The 22,496-nt window shown below is 46.7% G+C and overlaps 1 protein-coding gene across 10 annotated transcripts in view; it reads left to right on the top strand.

Annotated features, from left to right (window-relative positions):
- MLLT10 (MLLT10 histone lysine methyltransferase DOT1L cofactor) overlaps nt 1-22,496 on the top strand; it is a 271,019-nt gene that overhangs the window by 134,231 nt on the left and 114,292 nt on the right. For all 10 annotated transcript variants that reach the window (XM_039523898.1, XM_039523897.1, XM_039523896.1 and 7 more), the window contains one exon: nt 7,559-7,654. In XM_039523898.1, the coding sequence (XP_039379832.1) occupies nt 7,559-7,654 (96 nt within the window). The remainder of the gene's footprint in view (nt 1-7,558; nt 7,655-22,496) is intronic.

The raw sequence follows: 22,496 nt of genomic DNA, 5'->3' as shown, positions 1-22,496 counted from the left end.
GTTAATCATTAATATTGGGAGGATTTTCTTGTCATGCTATATTAGGAGGAGAACATCAACAGACAGACATTTAAATTGTTTTATTTAACTAAAACAACGTTATGTATAGTGGATTTTTTTCTTCAACAGCAAACAATATTTTAGCAAAACAAGCATATGCATTTTTGAATTTAGTTAAACATTCAAGTTTTTTTAAAATCAGGTTTGTTTTTGTTAAAATTGTTTTTAACTAAAATAGTTAAATGAAATATATTTTTTGAAAAAACAAAAATTAAATCGACTATGTCAGCCAGGTCAACATGAGAAACTTAAAATATTGGCTTCTGCAGCTAACTCGGTCCTCTTCACTTTCATTTTCCTATTTGTTCATAATCTGGAAAAGAAAAACCAGCTTTCCTGCTTTTTCAGGTGCCACACGATCACTCAATTTGGAATGAATTAGTCTAAAGGAAGAAAATATTCTTTCTACACTGGCAGAAGAAGCTACTGCTGTTAAAAGTGAGATTATCACTTCAACAGTCTCTGAATCCAAGTGCTTAAGTGACTTCCACCAGTTCACTGGTGTGACTTTCTTTAAAACATCAGCAGCAAATATATATTTCTTGAATGGCTCACCCTTAGTGACTAGTTCATTATGGTTGGCATTATGGAGGGATGGTTGCTGGATGTCCATGTCATAGCCAACTCCCCTTCTTCAGCAATTAAGGTTTGACCTTGGTACCAAGTATTGAGAATATTTGCAAGAAAATGAGCTGGAGATATTGCTTGTCCCATTCGTTTTTTTAATGCTTGTAATTTAACTCTGATTGCATATTTCTCTTTTTAAGATCTCACTCAGTTCCTTTCAAATTTCAACAGTCAACAATAAAACAGCTATTTCCCTGCATTTTGTTCAAGGCTACAGAAATAAGCTTCAGGGTATTCAGCATGTGTTCAACATTTCTCTTAAGCCCAATGTTGAGAACTTTGGCTGTGACAGTTTTTCACAATTTTTTTTCACTAACTATCATCAGATTAGGCCAGTTCTTGATATAGTGCTCAAAGCAGTTCACTACTGAGTTCCATCAGACTTCTTGTGGGAGAGTTAGCTTGGTTACCCCCACTTTTTTCAGAGCAGCTGCTGCAAAGTGGTTGTTACGGAAGTATTTTGCAATTTCAACAACATTCTGGAACACTGAAGTCTTTGGCTAGGAGGTGCATCAAATGAGCACTGCAACCATATGTTATTAGCTTGGGACTCTCTTCTAAATAATTTCTTTTCATCTTGGATACATTTGCAGCATTGTCTGTGACCAAGCTGCATACTAGACATTTGAATTTTTTTCACAGTTTGTTATAGCTTTTACTGCTACTTCTTGTAAGTATTCTGCTCTGTGTGCATTTCCTGATGTATCAATTGTTTCTGTAAGGAAGACATTCCATTCTTCTGTTGTCACACAAGCACATACAACAGGATCATTGTGGACATTGCTCCGCCCATCAAGACTCAGGTTAACTGAGGGTTAATTTTACCATCTAGATCTTTTGCATACTGCTCAATTTCTCTTTCATACACTTTATCCAGGAATTTGCCTGCAACATCTGCTCTGTTGGGTGGACTGTATCCTGGTCTTAATGACTGAACCATGTTAATGAAGTGTGGGTTCTCAATCATACGGAAAGGAGAGTTTGTTGCATAAACAAACTGGGCATTTTTTTTATCAATTACCTCTTTGTAATCTGCTGGTTCTTATCACAAACTTATCTATGGTTGGAGCAGCAAAGAGTCCTGTGGCACCTTATACACTAACAGACATATTGGAGCATGGGCTTTCGTGGGTGAATACCCACTTCGTCAGATGCATGTAGTGGAAATTTCCAGGGGCAGGTGTGTGTGTGTGTGTATATATATGTATATATATATATATATACACACACACACACACACACATATAAGCAAGAAGCAGGCTAGAGATAACGAGGTTAGTTCAATCAGGGAGGATGGGGCCCTCTTCTAGCAGTTGAGGTGTGAAAACCAAGGGAGGAGAAACTGCTTTTGTAGTTGGCTAGCCATTCACAGTCAGAATTAAACAAAGAAGTATGAAATAAAGTTTACCAACCTGAAGATCCTGCATGTTCAAACATGTTCCTTTCATCATCTTCAACTTAGCTTCCTCCTGAGAAGGAACACTTCTCATGATGTTGTTTCATTTGGACAACCAGACCTTGCATTTCTTTGTTGCACTGTTTGCATTTTGCACACATGGCTGCCTGTCTTACCCACAGGTAGAGGAACTTCATTAATATATTCCCAAACTGGGTCTCTCTTATGACCTGCTGCCGTTATAGGTTTTCCCTTCTAGTGAGAGAATGATACGTTAGATCTCAAATCAGTGAAGGCTACGCTCAGAAAGACCTCAAGACTTCTGGAATATGCTGCTCAAACAGTTTCACTTTTGCTTCTACTGCCTGTCCCTCCCTTCTCACATTGGTCTCCAGACTTCTCCTTGTCCAGATCTATTCCGCCCCCAACAATCTTCTATTCACTGAACCTCTTGAAGCTTTGCACTTGGAGGGCTAGTCTACACTGGCAATGCTAGCGTGCTGCCGTGGCAGTGCTTTAACCTGGCTTGTGTAGTCACGGCATAGTGCTGGGAGAAAGCTCTCCCAGCGCTCTAAAAAAGCCACCTCCATGGGAGGCATAGCTACCAGCGCTGGGAGGCGGCTCCCAGTGCTGGTGCACTGTTTACACTGACGCTTTACAGCGCTGAAACTTGCTGCGCTCATGGGGGTATTTTTCCACACCCTGAGCAAGAAAGTTCAGCGCTGTAAATTGCCAGTTTAGACAAGCCCTTAGAGAGAGATAAGGGATTGACTCTGTGTACACAAATTTGCAGAGGGACAATAGGATTGAGGTCTGTTATTTCTCACCTCTATATATTATTTATTTAAATACATTTTTTTGCTGTTAACAAGCATGTTATCTCTGGAGACACAAATCCACAGTTTGAAAATTGCAAAACACTGAGTCCCATTGGGTAGATAGAAAGATTAACCTAAATAATCTATAAAGAAGCCCCGGGACCTCATAAGATTGGGTCCCTAATTCATGAACTATTGGAACTCATTTATAAAACTTTTCTTAAACATTACATGAATATATTGTGTCATACTATAGAATTAGAATTTTTAATCCCTATTCCATGATGAGATATCTTTGAGCTATAATGTTTCTTAATTAAAACTATCTTTAGATAGATTTTTCCTCAAAAAGCATTTTATCAAAAAACCCAATTTAAATAATAAAAACAAAATCATTGATTTTTATCCACCCTGCTTTATTAGATTGGAGACAGTTGAACAAGTACGTCTGGAGATTCAAGTATTATATTGTGATGGTGGTATCCATTATTCTTTCCTTTATCTGTTAGGACTGGCTTAGGCCTTGAAGTGTTCAAGCTGAAATTGCCATCATTCTGTCAGAGTTGCAAGTGGACAATATCTTTAGTTCTGCGTAAAAAAACATTCATAGTTATAAAGCGCTGTCTTTTGGACAGCTCCCAGGGTTTTTACAAAATGTGGGGAGTCAAGGCAGTTCATTTCAGAAATTTAGGAATCTCATAGATACCTGTAGTTGGATGATTGGTCAGTTCAAACTCACTCCTTTCAAGGAGTTTGTCAGTCTCTGAAAGTAATCCTGTTTCAAGACCTGGGTCTAAAGATAAACTTGAGGACTTTTGGGGAGATGATGCTTCAGATAAATGTATTATAATTACAAACAGTACTTTGGGTTCTGAAAGTGTTTCCTTACACAAAATCAAGAGTTATGTAGCTAGATGTTAACTGCCATACCACACCCATGTGCTACAGAAATAAGTGCTCATTCTCAGCCTTTGTATCAGAAGGTGCTGGGTCTTTGGAACTGCTATGTTATCAAATCTACAAGGCTGATTTTCATCTGTTAGGGAAAAGGAATTTGCTTGTAGACTCTTGATACTCCAGCATGGGAAGAGGAACAACAAAAATAGTCCTTGAAGACAGCAGTGGCACAGACTCTGTTCTGGAGAAGAGAATCACCTATCCATAGATTTTTTTTTCTACAAAAACTCTGTGTGTAAATGTTCACTTTTTGTTAAAGGACAGGAAAGGATACTGGCATGTTGACAGATGGCTTTTTTTAGGACTGGAGTAATCATTTCCTGTTTTCATTTTGTGGTTCATTTTCTGTATGTTATGAGGAAGATAAGAGGAGACAAAGCTCACTTGCTTCTTATAGCTCCAGCCTGGGCTTGTCACTTCTGGTGTTTTGATCTCATGAAACCGTTTTTGGAATTTTCAATACTTCATCCTGAGCTTCCAGATCTTCTGCCTAGGAAGGAAGTCAGATTTGACAGTCAGGCCCAGAATACTGTCATCTAAAGGATTAAATCATGGTACTTCTGAGTACAAGGTGTTCAGTGCTCCAAGGAGATGCAGGACATAATTTTAGAATCCAGGAAGGTGCCTACAAGGAAGCCAACGTTCCTTGAAATGGAAAAGATTGTCTGTGTGAACTATGGCCAATGGGTTGTGTACTTTACTAACATAGATTTCTGATATTTTTGAGTTTGTTTTAGTTAAACATATCAAAATTTTATTTCTTAGAATACACTGAGTAGTTTCTAGATCTGGGAGAATAAATGATTTTTCAGTTTACTTGCAGTTCAGAAAAAAGATTGATTTGAATCAAAAAATTTCAAAAAATGTGGCAAATCAAAAAAAATCTGTTTTTAGGTTAAATGAAACATTTTGTTTGACTTGAAATACATTTTTTTGCATTGTGGTTGTGGTGGTGATCTCCTTTATAACCTTAGCCTACTAATGTAAAACACTCCCCTGGGATTTGGGAGACTTGGAAACAGTTTCCTCTTCTGCCTAGTGTGGAGAAGGAATTTTGAATGTGGATCTTAACTGTATTGCACTAGTGTGCCCTAGCTACTTGGCCATGGGTTATTCTGTGGAAGCTTTTGCACCTTTATATATAATTAAATAGTCATTGGGCCAGGGACTTAAACTTGAGTCTCCCACATCCTAGGTGACTGAATTGTTACAGTACTATGAATAACAATAAATAATCATTGGGCCAGAGAGAGAGCAAGAGCGAGCATGTGTGAGTGACTCCATAGCCTGATGGTTAGGGCACTCACTTAGGGCGAGGGATTCCCAAATTCAAATCTCTATGCCACAACAAGTATAGAGAGGAATGGAACCCTGGTTTCCAACATCCCATGTGAGTGTTTTAATCACTAGGCTAACGATTGAGAGGGAGGCCACTGCCTCCACCGCTGCTGCTAATCCCCAAAAATATTTTTTTTAGGCCAAAACTATTGAGTGAATTTGTCTCAAATTCACAAATAGATTTGGATTCACCAATAAACTATTAAACATATTGTCCAGCTCTAGTTATTTATGCTTTCCACTGCAAGGTTCCAGATTCCCCTGTCTTTAGACATTGTACAGAAGTTCTGAATAGAACATATCAAGCAGACAGAAGATTTTTTCCATTTCAATGACTTGAAATTAAAATTTAAGACAGATGGAAACAAACTTTTAACTGTTTGAGAGCGCAGTCTGTACTCCCCCCTTCTAAATCTTATCTTTTGTTGCTATACTAGCTTCATGAGGGGGCTGAACAAACTACAGGGTTTTGTGGTTGTGTCCGCTGTTTATACTGTGTTCCACAAGGACAAAATGGCTTTATGTTCTTGCTGTATATTTATGCTGAAGATGTTTTGAAATTCTGTTTTTCTTAAACCATATTCATTTCCTGGTGAGGCTAGGTAACATAAACATGATCTTAAGAGGGTGCTGAGTTATTTAGAGAAGATAAAACTTTTTAGAAAATCAGCCAAGTTATTTATAGTTTATGGGTGTAGAGTGGAGTTTGCTTTACTCATATTTTCAAAATGAATTAGACTTTGCATGTAGACTTTTTCAGTTAGTTGGTGACCCATTACTAAGGAAGTTTAAAAGCCCATTCAGCTAGTTCTAAAGCAGCTTTTATGGCATGCTTATATGATGGCTCTTCTGTTGCAAATATGCAGAAAACTGCCTTTGGAGTTATATTTATATGTATTTACATTCACTTCTCCCTTTTGATATGACTTCTGATTCTGCCAGTGTTGCCATAAGAGCAGTTTTGCAGCCATATTTAATAAGTATTTTGCTCTCCTGCTGGGGATTGTATAGCCACTTAATCTTCATGTGGATCTACACTGATAATTCTCAAAAGAAAAAGAAAGGTTACTTACCAGTAATGTCTTCAGATCCACAATGCCCACCTTCCTTCTCCACCTTTTGGAGTAGTTCTTCTGAGTCTTTCAGTTTGCCAAAGGGAGTTGGGGCCATGCATATTTTTTTGTAGCTTTGTGTCCAAACTTTTGCTTCTGTGAAGGAGTTGTCATACATATGGTACTGCTCTACTGGGTATGGTGCAGGTACACAAAAATCCCGGAAATGTGAATCTGCAGAAGTAAAATATTCAAGGAACAGTTGCTGGTAAGTAATCTTTTTTTTCTCCTAGTGACTTCAGGCAGCATAATCTTCCCAAACAAAAGTACAGTAATGTTTATAGGAAGAAATTAAAACCCAAAAACTTTTCAGTCACAGGAAAAAATGTAGAACTTCTACAGCATTTTGATGCTATAAAAATCATAATTTTCATGTTAATACCCTTCTATTGAACTCAAAATATAGGCCCTGGTTCTGCAAACATGCGGAGGGCTTGTAGGCAGGATCATGCCCCTAGATTGGAAACAGTTAGGGAAAGAGACAGTTTTCTTTGATATTTGTACAGTATTAGCTAGCTATATGTGTAGTCGTCAGTAAATAAAGGAAAACAGAACTACTTTCTAATTTTTCAGCCTATTTTAAAAGGGAAATATTCTGTTTGCTCAGTTTAACATACTGAAAGTTCAGAATGATTTCCTCTCAGTATATGAACTAATAACTTTATTTGAGACTGAAGTTTGTAATAAATAACATTAGTGTAGTTTTCTGGAGGTGGCCATCTTGGTAAAAGTGTCATTTGTGATACCCGTAGTAGAGCAAGCCTGAGATTTGTAAATAAGTTAATATTCTGCCTTACTGCTCATTTATAGTAATAACCCAATGAAAAATAATATGTTCACTATTAATACAGTAATTCTGGTGGAAATATAAGAACTTTAAAACAGTATGAACAGCAATATAGCTTTTTAATTCAATTTTTCTGTAATGTTATGGTACTAGATCTTGATTTTCGGCCAGATGGTTTTATTTTAGTAACAGTAATAGATTCAGTAATGCTAATTGTAACTAATAAAGAATTTCAGTGTATGCTGCTTCTCAATGCAAACATTCTAATGGTTCTGCTGAACAAAATGTGTGTAGTTTAATATTTGAAATATTAGTCATATTTGACTTCCACAAGAATGGAATTTTGTAGTCAAAATTTGTTTTTTACCTTTAAGTAACAGAAAATTGTATTATGTATGTCATACATGGATTATGTTGAAGATTAACCTGAACTTGGGTTATATTTTGCTTTCATATTTTTTAGAAATATAAAGAAAAAGACAAACACAAACAAAAATACAAGAAGCAGTCTGAGTCTTCACCATCTCTGGTTCCGTCTCTTACTGTAACTACAGAGAAAGTAAGTTTTCTTTTTTCCCCCTTCTAAGGCTTAAGTTCAAATGAATTATTAAATTTACATTTTGACACGTTTTTAGTAATGTAGAGTTGTAAACTGTTTGTGTTTGTGGTATGAAGAATGTCCGAGAATTTTATAATTGCAAAATAGTTACTATATAGTGACTATAGAGACTGTAAGAATTTGTACTTGTCTGTGATAATTTGGTGAATTGAGAAATATGAAAAATTAAGTTATTCATACTCCATTGTAATAGGACTCTTTATGCATTCCATGAGTGGCGTACCTGAGCCCACTTATCCACCGATGCTTTAAAAAAATCCGCACCCCAATCTGGGTCTATGCTGGTTATGTGATATGTATGTATCTCGTGATCCTTGTAACTGATACCTGTAATCCCTCATAACTCAAGCCAGACCCCCAGATGTACAGTACCTTCCCTCTTAACTTGTGTATATTTAATTTTAAACATTAACTTTAATAAAATTTTAAATCTGCTCTTGGAGCATTTGCCCAGACCATCACTGACGCAAGAAGTATTCAAGTCAATAATTGCAAACTCATGAGCACGGTACACATCCACAACACATCACATTTCTTGAGTGTTAGCAATTTTTGCCTCTTATCTGCCTGCTGCATTGAATCTTCCTTCTTGTTGTGGCGCTGACTTGACTCTAATTCAAGGGACCCATGTGAAATGTCAAGTTGTAAAGAATATTTTTAAGAGGGACTACAAAAAATGACACACATTAATGGTGCTGTTACAGGAGGGCACACAATAACTTATAAATGTGTTTTTCTTCCCCAGAGTATGAATTCATTTTCTTCCATTTTTTTGGGATCTCAGGTTCTCAGTACTGTTTGACACATGATTCTGAAAAGTGGAGGTTTGAGTTCATTAGTTCTTGGTACTCACCAGTATAATGGTTTTATCTTTCTATGGAAAGATGGCAAAACCCTGCACCCAGACCCTACCGTGTGGTAATCTGATTGCTGGATCTTTACTCATTGCTCAACAAAATATAACCTTTGTGTTTCCAAAACACCAAGACTCTTGTCAGATCATGGAAAAACCTGAAACTTCTGCTCCTTCTTCGAGTGGTTGTTCATGTCCATTCAAAGTAGGTGTGCGCGCGCCGCGTGCATGCCAGCCGGAAGATTTTCCCTAGCAGCGTCCGTAGGGTCGGCCCGGGTGCCCCCTGGAGTGGCGCCACCGCGGCGCCCTATAAAGGGACCCACCGACCCTCCACCCCCTCAGTTCCTTCTTACCGCCGGTGACGGCTAGCTGGAACTTCTCTTGCATAGCAAGTCGACAGTGTCCTATCCTTACCGTTTAGTGTATAAAGTTGTATTATAGTTAGCTGATTAGTTCTCTGTATATAGTTCTTAGTAGTTGGGGGGTCCCCTCCCCCAAGTTTTTGTTGCCCGCTGAGGCATGCCCGGGTCCCCCGGGTTCAAACTTTGCAAGGATTGCGGGAAATTCATGCCCAAGAGTGACCCGCACTCTGCGTGTTTAAGGTGCCTTGGAGAGAGCCACCAAAAGGACCGGTGCTCTATCTGTAGAGGCTTCCGCCCGCGAACTCTTAAGGACAGGGCTCAAAGACTTAGTCCTCCTGATGGAGGCGGCCCTACAGCCACCCTCGGACCCGGAGCCGGCCGAGGCGGTGCCCAGCACGTCGTCTTCGGTGCGGAGCGCTCCGGCACCGGCATCAGGACTTAGGGCCCAGCCCAAGTCGTCAAAGACCCGACACCGGACGGAGTCGGGTCATAGGAAGTCAGCGTCAGTGCGGCACCGCTCGCCTTCTCTGGTGCCCGCCAAGAGGAGGAAGCCGGTGAGGGATAGGTCACCCCACCAGGATCCGAGGCCGATGCCGTCCGCGACCACGAGCGGACAGGCTGGGCTACAGCCCTCGGTGGTTCCGTTGACTCCCGCACCGCAGAGAGGGCGGTCGAGTCTGGACCAGCCTAATTCCCCGGATCTCAGCAGAGACCTACGCCCCTCTTGGACCCCGGAGGTGTTTGAGGCGGCCTCAGGTCTGATGGGACTCTCAGCGCCGATCTCTCCGCACCGCAGGGAGTTGCCTACGTTGGTCCGTCCCCCGGTGCAGTCTAGGGGCAAATTGGCCATGCTGTCACCTCCCTCCCCGCACTGCGCCACGAGGATGGCACTGGACCAGGTGAGAGGCCCGCCGCCGCCTCCACACCGCTCTCCATCGGCACCGGGTGCTGCTCCCCCCAGGTCCTCATACTCAGAGACCTCAGACTCAGAGGCAGACTCCTATCGCTCCAGCTGGTCGCGGAGCAGGAGATCGGGGTCGGGGGCGAGCCACCACCGTTACCCACAGTGGCAGCAACAATGGCAGCCGCCATCGCAGTGGCCGTTTTGGACTCCCTGGGCCTACCACCGGTCGGTAGGCCAGGCATTCGGCCCGCGATCAAGATCGGCATCGGTGTCCTCGACCTTGGTGGCCCCGGCGCAGCTGCCGCCTCCTCCACCGGCACCGTCGCTGAGCAGGGGTGTGCCATTTTCAAGCTCAGCACCCCCTAGCAGGGCAGCGGCACCGGCTTCAGGTCCGGCTCCACAGGCACCGCATGCTACGCCAAGCCGCTCACTGGCGACCCCGATACTGGTTGCGGTGCTGCATTTAGACTCAGAACTGGCACCACAACCACAGTACCGTGTGCCGCAGGACCCTGAGGGACTGCATGCACCGCAGGAAGGGCCGCTGCAGGTACTCTCCTCATCATCCTCCCCGGGCGAAGCGGTCTCAGGCATGGCTGTGGCACCAGCCCTAGAGGACACTCGTATCCTCCAGCAGTTGCTCCGCAGAGCGGCGCAGAGCCTCGCGATCCAGGCGGAGGAAATCGAGGTGGACGTGGACCCTGTAGTGGACATCCTGGCTCCCTCAGGGCCATCCAGGGTGGCCCTCCCACTGATAAAGTCTATAGCGGATACGTCCCGCACCCTATGGCAAACGCCAGCCTCATTGGCCCCTACTGCCAAGAGGTCCGAGCGGCGCTATTTCGTCCCCTTGAAGGGGCATGAACACCTGTGTACACACACACACACACACACACACACACACACACACACACACACACACACTCTCTCTCTCTCACTCACTCTCCGGACTCCCTGGTAGTGGATGCGGCCAACCAGCGGGAGTTTCAGGGGTCAGCGCCAAAGAGCAGGGACGTGAAAAGACTCGAGCTCTTTGGTAGGAAGGTGTACTCCACTGGGGGCCTACAACTCCGCATTGCCAACCAACAGGCGGTTGTAAGCCAATATGATCACAACACGTGTTCGGCCATGTCAAAGTTTGCAGAGCTCCTTCCCCAGGACTCGAGGCCAGAGTTTTCGGCCCTAGTGGAGGAGGGCAAACTGATCTCTCGAGCCTCCCTCCAGGCCGCCTTAGATGCGGCGGACTCACCCTGGCCACGGGCCTCGATCATGCGGCGGGGAGCCTGGCTCCAGGTCTTGGGCCTGCCCTATGAGGTCTAGCAGACGATTCAAGATCTCCCCTTCGAGGGGCAGCTCCTGTTTTCGGAGAAAACGGACAAACGTCTGCACAGCTTAAAAGACTCGAGGGCCATGCTTCGCTTGCTAGGCCTGCATACCCCTGCAACCCAGCGCAGACAGTTTAGGCCGCAGACGGCCCCCCGCCCGTACCAGCCACAGACTCGCCAGGAGCCGGGGCGCAGGTGGGGCAGAAATGGCAGGAGGCGTCACCAATGCCACCCCTCCGGCCAAGCGTCGGGTCAATCGAGGCCATCATCAGGGCCTAGACCCCCTATTTGATGGTACGGTCGAGGGAGACCTACCAATCGAGACTCTGGATCCTTCCACCCCTACCTTTGTGTCACGTCTGTCCCCCTTCTACCGTGCCTGGTCCCGCATCACGTCGGACAAATGGGTTCTCCGCACGGTAGAGAGGGGATATTCTATCCAGTTCTCCTCCCGTCCACCCCACCAACCCCCTTCCCCGTCTCTCTTCAGGGACCCATCTCACGAGCATCTTCTAACTCAAGAAGTGCAGTCCCTCACGCAGGCGGGGGCAGTGGAGGAAGTTCCTTGGGAGCTCAGGGGCAAAGGCTTCTACTCCCAATATTTCCTCATACCGAAGGAGAAAGGGGGCCTAAGGCCCATCCTAGACCTGCGGCGGCTGAACAAGTTTGTACGAAAACTCAAGCTTCGCATGGTCTCCCTGTCCTCAATCATTCCCTCCCTGGATCCAGGAGATTGGTATGCCGCCCTCGACTTAAAGGACGCCTATTTCCACATTGCCATAATTCCCCGACACCGTCGGTACCTCAGGTTCGTCGTGGCCGGTGTCCATCTGCAGTTCACAGTGCTCCCGTTCAGCCTGTCGGTCGCTCCCAGGGTCTTCACGAAGTGCATGGCAGTCGTGGCCGCCTTCCTGCGCAGGCGGGGCATCCAGGTATTTCCCTACTTGGATGACTGGCTCATAAAAGATCGCTCCAAGGAGCAGATAGAGACACAGGTGTCGTTCATCAGGCGGACCTTTCTCGATCTCGGCCTCCTCTTGAACAAAGCCAAGTCGACCCTGTCTCCAACACAACGAATAGAGTTCATAGGAGCTGTTCTAGACTCCACTCACGCCAAAGTGTATCTGCCGGAATCCAGGTTCCGTGCGATTTCCGAGCTTATCCTGGATCTGTGCCGTGCCCTGGTAACCCCGGCACGAGTGTGCCTCCGGCTGTTGGGCCACATGGTGGCATGCACCTATGTGGTGGCCCATGCCAGACTCCGGTTCCGCCCGCTAAAGTCCTGGTTAGCGACAGTTTACCGCCCGGCCAGGGACTCCCTGGACTTGGTGGTGTCCATTCCCAGTTTGGTACTAAGCTCGCTGCGGTGGTGGCTCGACCCGCGGGAAGTATGCATGGGTGTCCCCTTCGCTGCCCCGCAGCCCTCCCTCTCCCTGGTGACTGACGCCTTGGATTGAGGTTGGGGTGCACACCTGGGTCACCTCAGGACGCAGGGCTTGTGGTTGCCGGAGGACCTCGAGTTGCATATCAATGTCAGGGAGCTGAGGGCGGTCCGCCTGGCTTGTTTGACCTTCCGGTCCCACCTGGCCAGCAGATGTGTTTCGGTCCTCTCGGACAACATGGCAACAGTTTTCTATATCAACAAATGGGGGTGCACGCTCCTCTCCCCTATCCAGGGAAGCCCTCGCGCTGTGGGATTTCTGCGTTCTCAGTGCCACCCACCTGACGGCGTTCTACCTCCCGGAGGAGCAGAATGGTCTTGCAGACACCCTCAGCCGCTCGTTCTGGGGTCACGAGTGGTCCCTTTGGTGGGATGTGGTGCGCTCAATTTTCCAGCTCTGGGGCTTTCCCCAGTTAGACCTGTTTGCTTCGAGGGAAAACAGGAAGTGTCGACAGTTCTGCTCCCTCCTGGACCGCAGCCGGGGGTCTCTGTCGGACGCCTTCCTGCAGCCCTGGGCAGTCGGTCTGCTCTATGCCTTCCCTCCGTTCCCCCTGATACACAGGGTGCTCTTGAAAATTCTCAGGGACCACGCGAGGGTAATCCTGATAGCCCCGGCATGGCCGCGCCAGCATTGGTACATGTCTCTCCTGCACATATCAGTTCAGGCGCCCCTGACGCTGCCCCTGCTACCGGACCTGATCACGCAGGACCGGGGCTCCCTCCGCCGTCCGAACCTCGAATCCCTTCACCTCACAGCCTGGATGCTCCATGGCTGAACCCGATGGAGTTGCAGTGCTCCCAGCAGGTTAGGCAGGTGCTGCTGGGTAGCAGGAAACCATCCACCAGGGCCACCTACCTGGCAAAATGGAAGCGCTTCTCCATATGGTCGGGTCAGCGAGGTCACGACCCGCTGGGGGTCCCAATCCCCATTGTCCTAGACTATTTGCTTCACCTAAGACAGCTAGGCCTCTCCCTTTCCTCCATTCGCATTCACTTGGTGGCTATATCCGCCTTCCATCCCGGGGAAGGGGGTGCCTCAGTGTTTGCGAACCCACTGGTTGGGCGTTTCCTTGCGGGAAGAGCCTGTCCATACCCTTATGTTCGTCCGCCGACCCCTGCCTGGGACCTGAATCTGGTCCTCTCCGTCCTCAGGGCCTCCCTTTGAGCCTCTGGCTTCGTGCTCCCAGCTATACCTGTCATACAAGACCGCCTTCCTGGTGGCAATCACCTCGGCCAGAAGGGTGTTGGAGCTTCGGACGTTAACATCTGAGCCCCCGTACACTGTCGTCTTCAAGGACAAAGTCCAACTTAGACCTCACCCAGCCTTTCTACCTAAGGTCGTATACCAGTTCCACATGGGTCAAGATATATTTCTGCCGGTGTTTTATCCGAAACCACACTCCTCCAGCGAGGAGCGGCGGCTACATTCCCTGGATGTCAGCCGGGCCTTGGCTTTTTACATAGAGCGTACCAAGCCCTTCAGACGCTCGGCTCAGCTCTTCGTTGCAGTGGCAGAGAGGATGAAAGGTCTCCCAGTCTCCTCTCGGCAAATCTCTTCGTGGATTGCGACCTGCATCCGGGAATGCTACCGTATAGCTAAGACCCCTGTCCCTCCGGTCACGGCCCACTCCCCTAGGGCGCAGGCCTCCTCTGCGGCGTTCCTGGCTCAGGTCCCGACTCAGGAGATTTGTAGAGCGGCCATGTGGTCCTCCATCCACACGTTCTCGGCTCACTACATCATCACGCACCAGGCGAGGGATGACGCAGCCTTCGGTTGTGCAGTTCTCCAGTCAGCAGTGATCTCCGACCCCTCCTCCTAAGGTTAGGCTTGTGAGTCACCTACTTTGAATGGACATGAACAACCACTCAAAGAAGAAAAAACAGTTACCCACCTTTCAGTAACTGTTGTTCTTTGAGATGTGTTGTTCATGTCCATTCCAACACCCACCCTCCTACCCCTCTGTCGGAGAGCCGGCAAGAAGGAACTGAGGGGGTGGAGGGTCGGCGGGCCCCTTTATAGGGCGCCGCGGTGGCGCCACTCCAGGGGGCGCCTGGGCTGACCCTACGGACGCTGCTAGGGAAAATCTTCTGGCTGGCATGCACGCGGCGCGCGCACACCTACTTTGAATGGACATGAACAACATATCTCGAAGAACAACAGTTACTAAAAGGTGGGTAACCGTTTTTTTTCACTGTCTGAGGTTCCAGAGGCTGTACTTACCTTTTCAAGTAACTGTACAAGTTTTGGAGATCCATCACCAACAGAGCAGATGTTCTCAGTATGCTTGGACACTTTAATTTCTTCTCATCAAGATTAGGAACATTCATTTGAAGTGTGCACACTTCTATGGTTTCATAATTAATACAGTAAGCCTGCCTTTGGTCTGTTCCTCAAATGTCTTGTGAAGGGAAATGTTCCAAAGAAGCTAATTTGTGGTCTTGGAATGTATGGTCTTCTTTGGTCTTGGAGTCATCCTTTTTTCAGCCATTGACTTCTGTTCTGCATAGTGTACTTGTACTTGCTAAACATAACAACGATATTTGGCGATGGGCGATATTTGGATTGTGTTGCAGCTCAGCTGGCTGGAAATGGAAGGAGTAGTAGGAGAAGAAACTGCCTGTGACACTATTGTGATTTGATGTAGGACACAGAATTCAAGAACTTCTGAGTTCTGACCTGCCTCATTTTTTTCCTGAGTCAAGTGGGGGAAAAAAATTACCTACTTCACAAGGATGTTGTGGTGACACCTAATGTTCTAAGGTTCTTTTGAACATGAAAACATGAACATTTGTAAATGGTGGATATTCTACTTACACTGAGATCCCAGAGCAAGCTATCCCTGACCAAGACAAAGCAGAGGCACTAGGTACCTCCTTGACTTTCCCACTGTTATGTGACGTAGCAGCATCCATCTTCCAGAGTAAGGTTACAGCCCTTGGAAGTGCCAAGACTTCCAGTTGAGACAGTAGCTGTGTGTGTGGAATAGGGCCTCAGCCAGGGCTCCCCAGTATACCTGTTTTCCCTCCTAAAACCTGGAGTTTACATTTGCAACATATAATTTCCCTTACCCTTTAGGCTTTTGTCATAATCTTTGTTAACAGGGTTTGACTGAAGGGGAAGGATTGAAGGTAACTGGGTGAAGTGAGGACAGGGAGGAAGCTGAAGTAAAACATAATTTCACTGCTCAAAATCTTCATTAATGCTGAGATAAGGTTGACTGGCAGTGCCTCATATTCTTCCAGAATGTCAAATGCACTTATACCTAAGCCTCTAAAAACAGATAATATAAAGTTAAGCTGGAAAATAAAGTTAAGGTAATGGAGTCCAGAGCCCTTCCCTCCACAGAACCTTAACTCTGTCCCCCTTTGCAGTTGGCAATTGGTAGTGGAAGAAAACCAAACCTGACCAGTCCCCTTTTAAAAAAAACCCTGACATTTTCTGTGTTGTGTCCAGTGTAATGGTATGCCATTGTTCTTCTTCAAACATTCCTGCTAACTCTCACGGTGCAAGATGTTTCCCATAGCACTTTATTTCCTGGTTTTAGTGGTTTATGCACATTCAATGTTCTGGAAAAGTGTGAGGCGCATTGTTAGTCAAGTGTAACAAAGTTTTGGGTAGTCAGTTTCCCTTGTATTTTGAGCAAGTGATGACAGTGAGAGGGCATAGTTGAGAGAAACCTGTAGGGAGGCGGAGGATTGATGGGTCTTCCTCACCACCACTCAGCTACTAGGTCTCTTCTCCCCCTGTTCCCTCCATGGCCCAAGTACGGTTGGAGGGGTTATAGGAAGGAAAGAAAGAGGCAATTGGGCTGTGAGGGTATAGCTACCAAGTAGAGGCAGAGGTGAATGCCAAGCTCTTTAGTCTACTTTGGGGGCTAGTGTAAGGTGAAGGGCTCCTGTACCATAGGAGGATTGCAGGGATATGAAGTGGTCCATTCATCCCAAAGGCTGTGCTCTTCCCCATTTCCCAAAGTTTTCTGAAAATCTGCTGTGGCTGCCAGTTTTCAAGACAATTTCCCTGTGCATCTGGGATTTAGAGTACTTTGATTGTAAAAAATAGCTTTGTATTAGGGGAGCTGTATCTGAGGAACTCCTTGACCAGTGACCCCAAATGCACACTACTTGCCCTGTGCCATGGCATAGCACTTTTCAAGACAATCTGGGTATCTGTGTGGATTTTTAAGCACTGTGAAATATCCACTCTTAAACAAAAGGCTCTTCTCTCAGGGCAAAACTTCCAAAAGTGGAGCCCCTGTGCAGCCCCTCATACAAAGCAGATTGTGGGCAGAGAATGGTAAAGCGCACAGCAGACATTCTGAGTAATCTGTTGAGGGCAGGACTCAAAATCACAGTTTTTGGGAGTTGCTTGTGAGCTACCCAGTGACAGACAGCAGGTGTGCCTATAAACACACTTGCTCATTTCAGAGCAGCAATCTTGCACTACATGTACAAATTGATGTCTCTAGCACCCAGGCTCAAGCCAATTTGTAGAGCTAAATTAAACACTTAACTTGTTAAAAAATATTTAACCGAAGTGCTAGTATAGCTGCTGGACACTAGCTGAATACAGTCCTAATCAGGTGATACCAGTTTGGGGTAGATCAGTGAAATATTTTGAGCCTCCGGTATGTGCAAAAAATTATACAAACCCCAGAAAATGTTACTGTCGGGTTCTTTATTTCAAGATTCTGAATCTTGGGAGCCCCTGGATTAAATGGCCCCAAATTTGGCCCAGTAATCCTACTCTCAGACCCCTATTAAGCACAACAGTCTTCAAAACAATTTGAGTATGCTTGTGAATTTTAGCAAAAAAACAGGAGTACTTGTGGCACCTTAGAGACTAACAAATTTATTTCAGCATAAGCTTTCATGAGCTACAGCTCACTTCTTTGGATGCATAGAATGGAACACACAGACAGGAGATATTTATACATACAGAGAACATGAAAAGGTGGAAGTATACATACCAACAGGAAGAGTCTAATGTGAATTTTAGAGCACTTAGAAAAATCAACTATTAAACAGTAAGCTTATCTCATCCTTAGGAAAGGTCAACACTAGAAACTCCTGCCAGTATAACAGTGTTGGTTATGTTGGGGTGGGGTTTTTTGGGCAAAATTTTTATACCAGCAAAAGCCTGAGTGTGGACACAGTTATACTGGGGAAAATTTGCTTTTTCTAATATAGCTTATTTCACTCAGGGAATTGGTATAAACTGTATCAGCAGCAGCACTTTTTATATGTAGCTATACCTACAAACCTTTCTTGGGGTATGTCTACACAGCAATTAAAAACTGCAGCTGGCCCGTGTCAGTCAACTTCGGCTCATGGGACTGGGGCTGCAGGGCTGTAAAATTGCAGTGTAAATCTTCTGTCTTGCAGGATTTCCCACAATTTTACAGCTCCGCAGCCTGGGCCCTGTGAGCTCGACTCAGCTGACGCTGGCCAGCTTTGGATGTTTAACTGATGTGTAGACGTACCCTTAAGGCTTGTTACTCCTGAGGGAATTCTGCGCCAAAAAATAAAAAATCATGTGCACAATATTTTTAAAATTCTGCAAATTTATTTGTCAATAAATAAATGAGGCTTCAGCATGGCAGTGGGGACCACATGCCACTGGCTGCATTGAGGTGGGAGATCACCCTGAAGACTCTACCTTCCTTGGTACAGGGACTTGACAGTGAGGTTGGACCCTGACCCTGACACAGTGCAAGGGGTGGGCCTGCCCTAGAAGCACCCTGGGGTCCTGCCCCTCTGCGCCAGGTGCACCAGGTATGGTGAGCAGGCTCAGCCCAGCAGGATCCAAGTGTGGAGGGGCTTAGTGTGAGAGGATCCAGATGTGGGGTGAGAGGTTTCTGTGTGGGGCAGTCTGGTTGCGGGTGGCTCAGTGGGAGATCTGGATGCACAGAGGGTATGGGGAGATGGAGCTTGGCAGGGGAAGGGCCTGGGGGGCACAGTGGAGGGGTCTGGGTGCTGGGGGAGTGGGGCTTGATGGGGTGGGGGTCCAGGTGCAGCTGGTTGGGGATCAGTGGGGTGGAGGTCTGGGTGTGGGGAGCTTGTTGGAGAGGTCCAGGTGTAGAGGGGTAGGGCTTGTCAGGGTGAGGGTTCAATGGGCCTGCTTAATGGGGGAGCCCTAGCTGCTGCCAAGGGAATACTGCCTGCTGGGCTCCCATGATTCCCCTATACCCTTTTCTTTTCCCCACCCCCTTGCTTCCCCCTTCCTTCATTTCCCTCACCCCTCCTTACCTTGCCCCACTGCAGGCACTCACTGTTGCACAGAATAGAAAACAGGAAGGCTCCCAGCACACAAATGGAGAGCACGACTGGCATGAGGACCCAGGAGGCATTCAGCTGCAGAGTCAGCAGATCTGAGACACAGCTTTCTTCAGCTGGGCAGCTCTGTGCTTGCAGAACGAGGGAGGCAGTGTCATGTAACCTCATGTACCATCCCAATGCCTCACCTTTATTTGGAGGGGGCAATCCTTGTCCCAAAAACTGCGCTCACAGTCCGCCACCCCTCCACCCTGCACAGCTTCCCTTTGCTTCTCTGCCGTTTTCTGCAGGGAAACACAGGAAATCTGCAGGAAGGCCATTTTCCATGGGCACACAGTCATGCAGAATCCCCCCAGGAGTAGCTTAAAATGCCAGGGCTGCCCAGAAGGGGGGGGCAAGTGGGGCAATTTGCCCCGGGCTCCGCAGGGGCCCCCAAGAGAACAGCTGAGGCTCCCGCCTCCGCCCCTCTCCTGGAGTCTTAGCGCGTCAAGCGGTGTCCTCAGACAGTGCGGCAGCGCGCCTCCGGCGGGGCCCCTGAGCCCCGCCCCACTCAGAGTCGCGTGGTCAGGGGGCGGGGCTGCGAGCTCCAGGCTGAGCTCAGCTCCCTCCGCTCGGCGTGGAGCTCGCAGCCCCGCCCCCTCACCACGCGGCTCTGAGCGGGGCGGAGCTCAGGCCCCGCCAGAGACACACTGCAGCTGTTCAGTGGCGCGCTGAGGCTCCGGGTGAGGAGGGAGCCGGGGGTAAGAGGCTGGGGCCAGGAGGGTTGGCTAAGGGGCAGGGTGTCCCAGGGACAGTCATGGCACAGGGAGGGGGCAGAGGTTGGGGGGGCGGTCAGGAGACTGGGAATGGGGGCGTTGGATTATGGGGGTTCCGGGGGGGGTCTGTCAGGACTCAGCGGCGGGAGGTGGATAGGGGTTGGGGCAGACAGGGAGCAGGGGTCCCAGGGTGGTGGTGGTGGTGGGGTCTCTGTGGGATGGTGAGTGGACAAGGAGCAGGATGGGTCAGGGATTCTAAGGGGGGCAGGAAGTGGGTGGGGGTTGGATAGGGATAGGGCCAGGCTGTTTGGGAGGCACAGCCTTCCCTACCCTAAAGCTCATTCAGCAGTTTGAGGCTTGCAGAAGAGCCAAGCTGTTAGTTTTTCCATCCCTTTCACTTCTCAAATGCCAAATTATAGTCCTATATGTAATTTCAGTGCCATAGGGAGATACATGTCAGGGGAGGGTAGCTTCATTTAAAATTAGCCACTGGGGGGAGGGATCACATGAGAAGAGCAACCCTACCAAGGGAGACCCCCCTCCCTTGCATTCCCTGAGGCTTCAGAGGGGTTAATTCAGTGGTTCTCAAACTTTTGTCCTGGTGACCCTTTCACATAGCAAACCTCTGAGTGCAACCCCTCCCCCCATATAAATTGAGAACACTTTTTTATATATTTAACACTATTATAAATGCTGGAGGCAAAGCGGGGTTTGAGGTGGAGGCTGACAGCTCATGACCCCCAGCTCATGACCCTCAGGACCCCTGAGGGGTCCTGACCTCCAGTTTGAGAACCCCTGGATTAATTTAATTTTAGCACCCTGTGTCCATTCACATGCATGTGCTATTTTGAGCATTTCAGTTTTGACAACATAGGCTCATCCCAGATTCTGGAACAAGCTCAAATGCTCAATTCGTGGAGTATGTACATAGTCTATAAAGACAAACCCACAGTAACCGTCTCCAGTTTGTGAGGGACCCCATGGAGCCAGTCTCTAGGAAACAGTTAAATGCGTGGAGATTAAGTCCATTAATGGCTATTAGCCAGGATGGGTAAGGAATGGTGTCCCTAGCCTCTGTTTCTCAGAGAGTGGAGATGGATGGCAGGAGTGAGATCACTTGATCATTACCTGATAGGTTCACTCCGTCTGGGGCACTTGGCATTGGCCATTGTCAGTAGACAGGATACTGGGCAGGATGGCCTTTGGTTTGACCAGTATGGCTGTTATGTTCTAACCTAAATGAACCCAAAGTTATGGAGACAGATATGAGTCAAGGAAGCCAGCAGAGTATCAGAAACCTGGAAAAATCTCTGCTTGGATGGGCTCAGGTCAGGGGCGGCTCGAGACCCCAGCATGCCAAGCGCGTGCTTGGGGCGGCATGCTGCGGGGGGCGCTCTGCTGGTCGCCAGGAGGGTGGCAGGCGGCTTCGGTGGACCTCCCGCAGACGTGCCTGCGGGAGGTCCACCGGAGCCATGGGACCGGCGACCGGCAGAGCGCCCCCCGTGGCGTGCCGCCGTGCTTGGGGCGGCGAAATGGCTAGAGCCGCCCCTGGCTCAGGTGTTTGGTTACAAGCTGAGGTGGTTCAAAAGGTTTGGATTTTTTTTTAAGCAGAATTTTTTTATTGTTTCTTTAAACAATCAAACACAGCAAGCAGCAAATATTTGGCCACACACTTCTGAAACCTCAAACCATGTTCAGGTTTTGGCAGACTAATTTCAGCTTTTCAATTAAAAAAACCACAACAAATTTTGAAGGAAAGCAGACATTGTCCGTGATTTTTTTCTGCTTTTTAAAAACCGCTAGTTTTCGATCCAGAAAAAGTTTTGATGGAAAATATTTGTCCAACCCTTTTAATGAGCTTTAGTGGCTTTTAGCACTAGCTGATGCTGAGAACCAGTGATACCTTGTAAAGAAGTTTTCTCAAAACTGGGTTTGTGCCGAAATGCGGAAGGTTTATTTTTCCCAGGGGCGCCCGTGGGGGGGAGCAAGTGGGGCAATTTGCCGTGGGCCCCGCAAGGGCCCCCAGGAGAATATAGTATTGCAATTTTTTTATAGAAGGGGCCCCCAAAATTTCTTTGCCTCAGGCCCCCTGAATTCTCTGGGCGGCCCTGTAAAATGCTATAGAGGCACAGCTGCATCGCTGTAGCGCTTCAGTGTATATACTGCCTATGCTGCTGGGAAAGATTCTCCCATCAGACATAGGTAATCCATCTCCCATTTCCCTAATGCTGTCTACACTGGGACTTAGTTTGGCTTAACTACGCTGCTCACGGGTGTGGATTTTTCATGCCCCTGAGTGATGTAGTTATGCTGACCTAATTTTTAGTGTAGATTGGGCCTTAGTGTAGACAAGGCCTTAACTATTGTGGTATTGCCACCATATTGTAATAATTAATATCAGATTGTAATGACTGTAAATCAAGAGGTGAATTTGTAATGGCCAAGAAATAGATTTTCAAAAAGAAGTTAAGAATAAAACTGGAAATTAAAAGTATAAAAGCAAAGATAAAAGATAAGCAAGGTTTAAGACAAAATAAATCTAGAAATAGGCAGAGTGAAAAATAAATAGGCAAGAATTAAAACAAAAATTAGAAAATAGGCCAGTGTAGGAAGTAAAAATAAGTAAAATAAATGAAGGGTTAAAACAATTATAGAAGTAAGGGGGCAGTGGCTGAAAACTTTTAAATACAGAAGCTTTTTTTTAAAAGAAATTGTATTGGCAAGAGTTATTAATAAATCTTCTTAAAATAGGCAAGTTATTGTTGTGCTGTACCAAGCATGTACGAACACATGGACTTTGACCTAAGGAGTTAAACATCTTTAAAAAAAAAATGATGAAAGAGGTCAGGGCAGTTAATAAACTACCAAT

The sequence above is a fragment of the Mauremys reevesii genome, linkage group 2 (assembly GCF_016161935.1).
Source record: "Mauremys reevesii isolate NIE-2019 linkage group 2, ASM1616193v1, whole genome shotgun sequence".
NCBI classification, from domain to species: domain Eukaryota; kingdom Metazoa; phylum Chordata; order Testudines; family Geoemydidae; genus Mauremys; species Mauremys reevesii.
This window is presented reverse-complemented; position numbering and strand designations above follow the sequence as displayed.